We start from the raw sequence: 12,651 nt of genomic DNA, 5'->3' as shown, positions 1-12,651 counted from the left end.
TTTTTAGGAATATTGTCTTTGGTCTAAGCCTACTTCCTTGCTAGCGTTACAACGTTTAATGACCCAGTCCCACCGGATCGACAAAACCATTTCCAAATTTAAACTTTTTTCCCCCTTTGAGTTCAAGGCCGAACACGAATCGTATCCGTGACCTAAATAATATCATCCGTGGCCGACTCCGTTCAGGAAATTACGTAACAATTATCCACCGGACGAGTAAAAACCGAGAAGATTGACAGTTTCCAACCACAATTATTTCCTAAAAGACGGCCAACGTCGGCGACAAATGGCGTCGGAAGGCGCGTTACGGCCCACGTTCGTTCTTCTCCTACTTCTACGCGGCGAAATTACCACTTTACGCCTATTTTTCTACATCGAAATTTCCCTGGGCGCGGCCCAGCCCCTTTGTCTCCCGCCATGCTGCCGGAGAGTCTACGTTACGTAGCGCGGCGAATTACGCGATAATCGCGCTACTTTGTACCGTCGGAAACCGTCTCCCAATGCCTTACGGCGGAAAAACTGTTTCCGGCATTGGCTTCCTATTTTATTTCCTTTAATTATAATCGATTAGATAATGAAATAAAACTAATTTTTATAGTTAATTAAGCCGACCGTTAAGGTAATTACGCGTTTCCCTATCGAAGGCCGACCAACCACGTCGTTTAAAAGGAGAGAGACGGAAAACGTCGGAATCTCTTCCTCCCTTTCCCCGCCGGTAGCCACTAATTTAGATTGTCCACCGCCATTACTTCGTACGGTTAATTATGTCACGTCGGACGTCGCGCGTAATGTACACCGACGTATTTTTTGTCACCGACGACCGGGCAACTTTTTGCAAAAGATAATAGCGACTAAACCAACCAACGGAAAAATATTGTTAAGAAAGACAATAGACGGCAAACAATTATCCGACGTTAATAGGGGCAATTAAATAATTACCGGTGGGAAGAGCCCAGGCTAAAACTGCGGGGACGGTTTAAACCCGAGACGAATAAATGGCAGAATGCCGGAGTAGTCCGTCTACCTTTCCGCTACGGAACCACGTTCGATGCCAGTTCGGACCAACAATTGCCGTCCAACGTAGACTCTACCTCTGGGTCGAGACGTAAATTCCTCGTATCCAAAGCGTATAAGAAGGTGGGCGTCATCCCCCGCCCAGACGTCGTAAGCAACTACTACTTCTTCGTCCGGCATTACGGGTCTCGGAGGCTCTTAGCCGCAGTCGCCATCCTTCTCCGCTCTGTCAATTTTCGATTCCCAGGTTTCGAACATCTGCGATCACCCCATCTATCCACCTTCTTCTGAGACGGCCCGTCGGCCTCTTCCCTTTCCCCTGGTTCGGAGCTGTGGAGAAGCTATTGCCATTATAAAAAGCCTTACCACACGACTCATCCACCGTAATCTTCTGGCCTTAATCGTCCGCGCGATGGTGGGCTGGTGGTAGGTCGTCTACAGTTCCCGGTTTGTTCTCCGTACTGGTTCTCCAGTCACCGCCATATCATTATGGTCAGTCTTTTTTCGGGACCGAAGATTTTCCTTAGCCATTGGCCGCGTTTCGCATACGTACAGAATGGCGGGTGTAATCGGCGACTCATATAGGGTAAACTTGCCTAATTCGTACTACTTCAGGAAAAACCATCATATTATCGAAATTAATAAACACAAATTATTTTTTATTTTAAGTAACTTTTATTTGGGAAATATTTTATCACTACCGTAATCAAATTTAGCATAAATCTTATAAACTTCTGAGAAATAAACAATTTAAAAAAACACTGAAAAAGTACGATTTAGGAACATTCGTCTTAAATCGTACCGATATATTCTTAAATCGTACTTTGAGATCCTATCATTGGTTTGCAGTCTTAAGAATAAAAATCTTTATCAATAATGTATTAATACGTGTGTATATTAACTCTTAGCAAATTAGGCAGCTGGTCTTCGCCAATTTTTGGCAGTTATCGCAGTTGTAATCCATTGTCTTTTTATTGGTTCCTGCGCAAAGTTCATGTATCCATATCTCACATTGTGTGCATTTACATTGTCACATTGTGTGATCATACTTTCTTTTACGTCTTCTTGGCATAATTTACAGTACCAACTGTTATTTTCATCTTTCTGTTTTTTGTTCTCTTTTTGTGACATTTTAGTAGTTTTGCTTTTTTTCGCACCAAGATTCTTTCATATGTTTTTCTTCTTGCAATTCCAAGAATACCACGTAGTGGAGATATTATTTCAAATGTCGCTCGAACTGTCTCCGTATTAGAAATGTTTACTTTCATACCTAAAGAACATTCCTTCTCTTTCTCTTCCAGACACTGATCTTGCTGTTTTTCCGAAGGGTGAGTTGTCGGTACCTCGGGAAGTTGTGGGTACTCAACTTCTTCAGTCTGTTCTCGCTCGGTAGTCTGATTGGATTGTGCCACACACGTTAAAGTATCTGTCTGTTCTCGCTGCCTTTCAGTTGCCAGATTCTGGGAGACTTCCGCCGTTTCACTTAGATTAGCATCTTCGTCAAGAACGACATATTCCTCATCCCCGATCTTAAAGCGATTGCCAGGCCACAATCCGCAAGATTCGAAGTCATGCATGCCCGTGTCCATACAAACGGCTCGAAGATATGCTTTATTAGGGAACCAGGATGGTTTGCATCCACGATGCGCAAGCGGCACTAAAATTCAGTTTTAGTGATTTAAAAAATGACCTATGTAGTCTATTCATTGATGTATATTCAGTCCTTGTAACTATCGTCTAAATGTCAATTACGGTACATTATATACACTACAAACTTCGTTAAATTATAAGGTCTCGTTATTATACTTTTTAATCGCTTCTTTCATATTTTCTTTACTCCGAGAATTATATTTTCTTTTTGACACGTTGTTCTAAAATTAAAGACGATTAAGTTTTAATTTCTTTTGAACTTTTGCGGTTATTTTTTTAAATCAGAAACTTAGAAAAAAATTAGTTTACGAATCGGTAATAGCTTATTGTGACATTCATCTAAAATGGTTTTCCTAAATCGTACCAGTACATTTTAAGAACATGCTTCGAGTACGAAATAGGCGCGAGAGTCGAACAAACTTTACATTAGTGGCCAAAAAATTTGACAACAGATACGCGTGTTTCATCACTTCGGATGAAATCACAAAAATACGCACTAATACACCACAGATAGTTAAAAAACTTACGTATGATCCAATTTGAAGAAATTTCGTACGAAATGTGCAAAAATATTACAGAAAAAGTTGAAAAAAACTTTCCTTTTCAATATTTTTGTCGGGAGCAGAGTAACAGCGTGTTGTCTGTCAGATGGTAATATGACCGATTGTTATTTACTTCTTTTGCTACTAGAGACACTAATAGCTATTACGGGAGTGAAGATATAAGCGACCGATTGTTATTTACTTCTTTTGCTACTAGAGACACTAATAGCTATTACGGGAGTGAAGATATAAGCGAAGTACGAATTAGGCGCAAGTACGAATTAGACAAGTTTCCCCTACAGTTAGTTTCGTCCTTTTACTAAACAGTCTGTTTGTCAGCCCGAAGTACATTTTGTTTCCCTTTTGCCAGCCATTTCCTATTTCCTTCTCGACGTCATTATTTCTGTTTATGTCAATCCCTAGTACTCGGAAGGATTCCGCAGTGTCGAACGTCGTATTGTCTACGGTTAGACGTTCTTTGCGGGATTCTCCGTTTTTAGAAATAACCACGTACGGAGGCGATAAATCCAGTATGGCGCCCGACTGCGCGGCGCGCTTCCCCACACACAAAATATAAACGCCCGTGGGTGGAAACGGAAGAAGCGGGTAACGAAAAGCGTAAAAGAAAGCAAAATGAGAAAAACGTTGGGGACTGGAAATATGCCGAGCGCTCCGACATCACAACGGCAATTTTATCTCCGGGCGTTTTACAAAAAGGAGAAAATCGTTAAGTTTTAGCACGCGTACGGAAGCGAAATAAGTTAGCCGCCACGTGGAAAGTGCAATAGAGTGGTCGCGTTTTATTAAACTTATTTTAAAACATCGCGCCGTCCCCGTTCTATCGTATTTTTTATGATTATATCAAATTCCAAAATTCCGTTCCGCGCTAATAAAGACAATATTCACAATACGCGCAGAATTAAATTACCGGTAGCCGGGCATAGAAAATCGACTACGGTACGTACGGCGCGGCAGGCGGGAAAGTGGAATTAAAGTACGGTAATGGGCGTAAGTTAAAAGCGCCTACTCGTCTACGCGCCAGGCGTAAAAGGGAGAAGGAGAAGCCAATTTTACGGTTACTTCCGGCGCCGTCCTTCCCCGTCGCCTCCGCGGGGGGAAACGGCCGTCGGATTTTCGTATTACGTCTTTAACGGCCGAGAAACCGTAAACCGACTCGAAAATTAATTACGGGAGGGGAATACGGGGGATGACTATAGGTTTTACCCGGGACTAGGCCGGGCCGAGCCGGGGCCGGGTGGAGTCCCGGCCCATGGCCGAATTAAAATTAAAAGAATAACCTCGGCGACGTAACGTAATTACGTAAGCACCGGCCGAAAACCATAATTTCCCGGAGTCGGGCCAGCCGTTCCGACCAAGGAGCGGTTACCCGGCGAGGTAACACCTAAACTAGAGACGGCTCGTTGTCGACTATGGAAAATCACGTCGGGTCGACATCCAACAGGTTTCCTTCCTCGGCCAAACAACATTTATTAATCCTCGCCCCGGGCTAAGAGTAACGTTTCGGAGGCTGCGGGACGACAGACTTAACGCCTAGGTAATAACCCGGCCCGGCTTACGTAAGGTAACTTACGTCGGGCGGCGGTCGATGCCGCCCCTCGTCCCCATCCGGTGGTAAGAAAATTTCGGGCGCGTGGATCTACCGGCGTCACCGCGGGAGAGTAACTGGGATAGAACGGACGAGTCGAGAGGCGATTTACTGAGTAATTCTCGGTAATTGCGTGGCCTAGCCGAGTCTTAGGACCGGGCCACGATGACGATTTTTTGCCAAGTAGTCCCGGCCCAGTGCCCAGGCTGTACGGATATAGTAGGTACCGAGTGTCCGATCGGTGTTAGCCATCGAGGCATCCAGTAAACTTTATCGACGAATAGCCTGTGTCAGCCGCCCTCCATATTAACCATTGAAAGAAACTCTATGAATCCACACTTTAAAGTACTTTAGTACGTCGGTTACCGATACCTTTTCTGAAAAGATTTTAAGGCGGTTAACGAATTCCGTAGGTAATAAGACGAAGGGACGTCGGGTGGGAGGTCGGGCGCCATCTGTCGAAGAGGTAGTCTTCCGCTTCCGCTCCGAGAAACTCCGTCGGACGGGGTGTTAATTGCGCCGAGCGTTCGCCGGCCGGGGTCGTTGTCCCTACTTTCTCCGGACGTTACCCATCCCGTTCCGCCGAAATTCGTCTTCCTATCCGTCCAGGTTCCGGTTCCGCCGCGGTTAGGCGCGGACGTGGCTGGAGAAAGGGTCTGGCGCCTTTTGCCCGTTAAAACGGCGCCAATTTAAACGCCGGGTACTTTCTCGCCGGGGCGAATCCGGCGTCCTCGCCCGCCGACGTCACGTTCGGCCCGGCGACCTTCGTCGGAGCGGATGAACGACGTCCCCCGGGGGGACGGAAACGAATAACGGTCACATCTCGCCCCGCGCCGTTCGCGGGACCGCCGCGATACCGGGTTAGTCCTGGCTCCGTATCCGCACGTCTTCCTCCGTACAAACGTAAGTACCGTACCGTACACTTGCCTTCGCTCCTCCTTACCCTTACCCCCGTGGGCTCGGCCTCCCGCCTTTTATTTTTGTACTCGAGGGAATTTAACGGTGGACAACCCGTGTGCCAGTTTTGGACTCTTAAAAGACTACGGACGGCGGCGGGAATGGAATGCGGCGTCCAAACGGCCCGGGAGCGGCCTACCGGTCGAGGTGTCCACCGGCGGATTACGCGAAATTAATATATTTTCCCCGTAAAAGTAGGATCTACGGAAAGTTCTTACCTGGCTTTCGGTTATGGCCCCACCCTTCCGCCCCCCGAAGTCGATGGCCGCCGCCGTCGGTTGCGCCCTACTTAACGAAAACGACAAATTTTTCGGACCCCGAGTAATCGTCTTACTCGGAAATAGCGCCCGCCTCGTTTTCTTGCCGACGATTTTCTGCGCAAGAACCCAAATGTCCGATTTTCGTCCGTCCGTCGCGCTTCGTACCTATTCAAATGGCTTGGTTACAATGAAGATTAACGTAATTACGTCGGGTAACCAAATAAATAATGTGGTTTTGAAATGCCAATATAAATGCTGATATTTTTTGTTTTAAACCAATTTTATTCGACGAAACTTTTACCTCGGCATTCCGTCGCGTCTTCCCAACGGGACAGCGCTTTGAAAATACCTATTTTCGGCATTAAAAACCTACGGAATTTTTCGCAGCTGCGCGATTTGCCAATCGTTTTCCACGCCGACTACTGCCCGAAGATAAAAAATGCGGTAATCCGACGGAGACGAGTCGAGAGGATAGGGAGGAGGAGGCGAAAGTTCCGTCCCGATGGTATTATTTTATTCCTGGTAATTTCTGCAACGTTTTCTGGTAAAAAACAAAAGCGCCGGAACGACCAGCCAAAGATAGCTTTTTAGCCTTAACTCGTGGCCTACTCTTTGTAGCCCCCGGCCCTATAAATCTGCCGGGAAGGTTCGACCGACGTTCCAGTCCATCCGACAGCCGGGAAGATTTTTTCGGGAGTCGTTCGGATCACGTACAAAATTGTATTTTCAAATTGCCCTCCCGTCGAAAAAGTATAATTGAATGCCAAGGCGAATATTTCGACCGATAAAATTAATTTATTGGTCGAAATAAAAAACGTTACCCGCGTCAAACGGAGGGAAAGTATGGCCTATCCCAACATTTTTACATTTTTCGACCCGGTGGATCTGGAAAGGCCGAATAATGTAAACATTCGATTCCCCTATACGTATGGATGCTAGCGCGTGTATAAGATTCAAAGTGGGTAAACAAGACTTTGTTTACCCACTTTGAACCTTAGAAACCCCTTTCGTCTAAACTTTCTGAAATTTTGCCGGGGAATTTTGGGTATTAGGAGTATCGACGCTTCGCCTTCGGTGGCTAACGGTCCGGGCTGCGGGAGCTACGGGGGTGTCTGTCTGGCGTGGGGTCGGACTTAAATTAATGAAGATTTTACTCCTTATTGGTATTTGTAATGTTTTATAAAACTCGCTTCCACTCTGGAAATGAATCTTGTTTGCATATTATACTAATTAATAATATAAAAAGTTTTTAAAACAAAATCTCGTATCGGTTAGACCCTCACGCGATTTTAAAGCTTGGCCGGGAAAGTTACGCAACCGGTTTCCGGATTTTTTTTATCACTAGACTCGAACGGGACAATCGGACGAGATTCGCCCGATGGTGACGTATTTTACGCGGATTGGACGAAATTGGACAATAATACGTAAAGCGAACACCGAATTAAAATCTAACGGACGGGTGTAGGCGCGGAGTGCATTTTTGAATAAGCTTAAGTACGAGAGAAGAATATACACGAACGTACACCTAGTCAAAATACCGCGTTAAACCCGCGCGTACTCGAAAATTATACGAAACTTCCTCCCGTTATCGTCTTCGGAAACGTAATTATACGTAAGATTAGGACCGGGGGAAAGCCTACAAAACTATTGGAGCGGTTAAACACAGAATGATTTTTAATATTGTTTTGCAGACGTACAGATGTACTGGGTACACGATGCGAGCAGCCCTACTGGTTTTCGTATTTTCTTTACGGTTAACTTCGGCCGTCCGGACAAACTACACCAAGATAGAAAGTAAGTACAGACTCCGAATATGTCCGCGCCATCGTTTATAAGCCACTTTTAATCGATAGAAAGGGGTTGCCGCGCGTGGACGGGATCTGGCAGTTTAAGAGTGGTCGGCGGCATTTATATAAGTTAACCAGTCGAGAATTTCTACCAGATTTCGTCCGGTAATTGCGGTAGGGGTATAAATAATAAATATTCATAGGTGCCGGTGTCAACGTCCCGCCAAGAATGCGCTTCTTCCGGCGCTGTATTTTTTTAACCTTTAGCCGAAGAAGATTTATGCGTTTTGTTTATTAGGATCCATTTCGTCGTTTCCCAGAGGATTAGTGAATTTCTCGCTGCTGAAACCGGTTCGGGCCGCATTGTTTTCCGACTGTACTACGGGAAGCCAGTGCCAACTCACCCTGACCTGTTGGCTGTCCGGCGGCGTGGTCACCACACCCTGCGGACCCTTCTTCACCTGCTGTTCGTCGGCGGCCGAGCAGAAAATACAACCCGCATATTACGGACCCGTCAGAAACGATCCGTGTACGTAAGCCGTCTCCTTTAACTCTGTAATTCTCTGCTTAAGTCCACTGACTTTTGTAAAACCGTCTCGCTAGATTGCGGCCGGAACTCGGAGAACACCAGAAGGATCGTCGGAGGTAGCGACGCCGCCTTCGGACAGTTCCCTTGGCAGGTAACCGCCGTATAATGCGCACTCTTACCACAACGCTCTTTTTATTTCCCGATCCTCGGTAAATCGCACCGCGGGCGATTCGGTCCCGGAAAAATACGAAAACGGATGGCGATAGTCCGGTGTATAGAAAGACTTTTTTAACCGATTTAAAAATTACGCCGAGTTAAATTTCGCGCGACAGAATTCCGCGAAATTACGCTGTCGTCGCCGTTCCCGAGATGTAAATAGGATTTCCATCCGCTTTGTCGCGCGCGTTGAAGCTGTTATTAAGTACCGGTACCGACAGCTGTAAGAATGGCGTAAGACTCGGGAGAACCGTCGCGCGCCGGCAAAGAATATATTTTAGACTTATTTGTGAAATTACCTTTAAGCCAGCCGACGTTATTTACAGGTATTCATCCAAATCGGAGGAAGTAGATGCGGAGGAGCGCTGGTTGCCTGGAGGCACGTCGTCACCGCCGGCCACTGCGTGGCTAAGTAAGACTGGTATTTTTCTAAACGGAATTCACGTATCGTCGTTTAAATTGCCGGTGGAGTGCGATTTACGTCCGTCGGACCCGCCGTATTCCGCTATAAACGCCATATAATTACGGAGGACTTTAAGTCCACTTCCTTTTCCTTCCGGTCTGAGTTGGCTCAAAACGTTCAAATTTTCTTTTCTTCCCGAGTTAAGTTAACAAATTTCCCGTAGATGGCGCCACCATCCACCAAACCAAAAAGAACACGCGTTACTTGTCTTTTAACAATTAAAAGCGCCGGGTTACAAAGGGTCGATGCGTAATTGGACGTTTTTGGAGGAATTCCGATCGAGCTAATTGCGGTTACGAAAATGCGGCCGCCATGGCCGCACCTTTCGTCAAATGTTAGAGTGGCGAAAAACGAAGCGGTCCGAGTCTTACGTGATACGCGTTGGAAATTCAGTTTCGCTGTTGGAACTGTTCCTAGTGCGGAACTGTTAGCCCCTTCTTGTCCACTTTTTTAAAAAAATTTTTAATTAAACATAAAAAATACTTAAAACTGAAAAAAACGAAAGAAATGCGTTAATTTTGGTTAAAAAGCTTCATCATTTATTTTCCTTTCTCTCGCCTTTCTGTGAAATTGAACACCGACGAGACATTGTTTACACATCTGGATGACCTCGAACACAGCTGGAGTTGGATTTCCCGGGACATTCTCATAGACGTCTCGGGAGGAAAAGGGTTTAAAGTAGGGTGACTACTAACTAGGTCTATATTTTTAAGTATTTTTAAAAAATTATAATTTTTATTGCGATTTTCGATCCCCTAATTAATTAAACATATATATAATAAAATATATTAATTAAAAAATTGAAAAACTATCGGAGGTGATTTTTGACATCAGAAAGCAACTTTAGATAACTTTATCGAAGGAAAATCCGTGCGCTACAACTTTAGAACCATGAAATAAATTTGATAAAAAAGTCCCATTAAAAAACAATTAAAAAGCAATATAGCGTGAAGCGCGCGTCATTAAAGGTTGATTAAAATCGCAATAAAATTCTTTCGCGCGGGAAAAAAATTTTAAAAAAATTTGGGGAGCTAAAAAACATTCCAAAAATTGAGGAAAAAATTTCGGGGACCCAAACGCCCGGATTTTTGTAACGCTATGGACCTTGCTCGAGTCAGTCTCGAGCGTGGGTAGGCAGTATGTTCGCAGTTTCTCCCGGTTGTTTCAGTTAGGTTATTTTGCTTCTTATAGGGCTCGCTAGCTTAGTTTCTGTATTAATTTTAGTATTAGATTTAAACCTTTACCGTAAGCATCAAACTTTAGTCCGTCTAGCTTTTATGTAGCCGCACTACTTATTGGCGTATACTACAACTCGGGTTTTCTTTTCCACCCACGGCCCGGCAGCCCGAAAATTGAAGGCCAACATTATACGTAAAGGGAGTAGTAACCTTACATACACCGCTCGAAGGGATCCTTCCTCGTTCTTTCTATCTTCTTCTTCCCTTCCCCCTTTTCTTCTTTTTTTTCCGCCGGATAACGTTTTGTGTACGGCCGTTGTCTTTCGTCGAACCGACCCGACGTGGAAATAATCACGTTTTGACATCCCCGAACCTAAAAAAATCAATGAACTGATATAAGCGTGTTACAGAAATGTTACTTTTCCCCGGTCGTCGGGTGTTTAGTTATTATCGTAACGATAGCAATTGCGCGTACAGTACAATACAGTACATTTACGATTGCGAGAATTACGAATATTTATTCGAGCAATAACGAATTATTTTTGAAAACCAGCTTCTCACCACTAAATTCTATCAAACGATGCAATACAATCAAAAAATGCGAAAAGCGGTGTGAGTCAACTCAAAAACACCGACAAAGAGACGAATAATTCATTTTTTTATTAAAATAACAGATACGTTGGAAACCAGACCGGGTTAATAATTGTAGTAGCCTATTCGTCTTTAAACGTCACTCGCTTCAAATCGCGTATGTCCAGAAAAGTAGGTATTATCCCAATCCATTCCTCGGTTTTAATGTGAAAATAATAGCGTGTACGCGCTACACAAACAACAGTGACAAGTCAATATTTGTCGGCGCGGACATTAAGCAACGCGCACTAAGCGGATCGAATATTGGTCGTTTCTCTTTTCTACGGCAACAATTAGTTCGATACAAATAAGTTAGCCGTATTTCTCGAAACGTCAACGTTGCGTACAATTTTAACATTTATACGGCGTAACGGCGACGTTTCGACGCATCGTTAGTTAATGTCCGCATCGGCGAATATCGAATTGTCACTGTTGTTTGTATAGCGCGTACACGCTATTATTTTCACATTAAAACCGAGGAATGGATTGGGATAACACCTACTTTTCTGGACATACGCGATTTGAAGCGAGTAACGTTTAAAGACAAATAGGCTACTACAATTATTAACCCGGTCTGGTTTCGAATATATCTCCCGTCGTCCGTGTTTTTGGACGGATAATCGCTTATCCCGGAGAATCGACGTTAACGATGGCAACCGATCGTTTTTAAACGTTTATAATTTGCGGCGTCACCGACGAACCACGCTTTTTTCCAGCGAAATCGGTTTCGTAATCGGTGAAAGGGAGACTTTTTAAAGATAGGAAAATGACGGACCGTTTATTTTTCAGATCGCAGTTCAATCCGAGTAACATTCGAGTGACGGTGGGGGATTACATTCTCAATTCGGACATGGAGAGCATTCCCAGCGAATCCTTTGGGGTAGAGCGGGTGAAGTTGCATCCGAATTTCAGATTTACGCCGCAGGCCGATCGATACGACGTCTCCGTCCTGATACTAGACCGACCCGTATCCTACAAATATAACATGAAGCCGATTTGTCTACCCGAGAAGAATGCCGATTTTTTAGGAAGAATAGGGTACGCCGCCGGCTGGGGCGCTTTAGAAGCAGGTAGGTTACCTATTACCTATAAAACGGTTGGTAGTATTAACGATAGATGGCGGTAAGTGATTTTAGGCGAAAGTCATTTTAAATGAAAAATAATTTTTCCAATAAATAACTGTCGGAGTCTTCGCTAGATGGCATCGTCGACTATTTTGGTATTTTTTTGAGAAAATGTTTAGCGTAATACTACAGACTACTTACGAAGAATACGCTGCTCGTAGAATTAACGTTAGACGTTGCTCAGTTCCTCGGGAGGGCGGTTCGATTCGACGATTTTCCGCGGTGGCCCGCGTTTCGTTTACGTTCCTCCTCCGGTCTAAGTCCGCTACCCATACCGTACGCTTCCGACAATTTACATTAGCCGTAGTCGTATAAATAAATTAATTCTCCGAAAAAATAGCCGTAGGCTAATGTAATTAATATTTTTATTATTTTACAATAATAATAATAATATTTTTAAAAATCTATTATATGACAAATTTTACTGTCTGAATTTAGAAAAATATTTACCGAATATTTTAATGTAAAAGTATCGTTTTAATTAAATGCCGATAAACGAAAAAGTTGAGACTGGTCCACGGCCCTTAAAAAACTAATTTTGCCATTACGGTACGATATGGCCTAATTTTTAGCGATAAATAACTTAATTACGACCACGGAAACGGCACCCAAAATAACTCCGCTTATTATACTTATTTGGAAATTTAAATGTTTCCGCACTCTTTTCTTTTTCGCCGCGCGGTAAGGTAGGCTAC

The 12,651-nt window shown here is 44.2% G+C and overlaps 1 protein-coding gene across 1 annotated transcript in view; it reads left to right on the top strand.

Annotated features, from left to right (window-relative positions):
- LOC111630972 (transmembrane protease serine 9-like) overlaps positions 1-12,651 on the top strand; it is a 53,581-nt gene that overhangs the window by 34,116 nt on the left and 6,814 nt on the right. Inside the window, exons 8-11 of the mRNA XM_023375142.1 lie at positions 8,115-8,345; positions 8,420-8,496; positions 8,888-8,973; positions 11,622-11,902. Of these exons, the coding sequence (XP_023230910.1) occupies positions 8,115-8,345; positions 8,420-8,496; positions 8,888-8,973; positions 11,622-11,902 (675 nt within the window). The remainder of the gene's footprint in view (positions 1-8,114; positions 8,346-8,419; positions 8,497-8,887; positions 8,974-11,621; positions 11,903-12,651) is intronic.

Source organism: Centruroides sculpturatus, unplaced genomic scaffold (genome assembly GCF_000671375.1).
Source record: "Centruroides sculpturatus isolate CEXI.00-Female unplaced genomic scaffold, Cexi_2.0 scaffold593, whole genome shotgun sequence".
Classification (NCBI taxonomy): domain Eukaryota; kingdom Metazoa; phylum Arthropoda; class Arachnida; order Scorpiones; family Buthidae; genus Centruroides; species Centruroides sculpturatus.
This window is presented reverse-complemented; position numbering and strand designations above follow the sequence as displayed.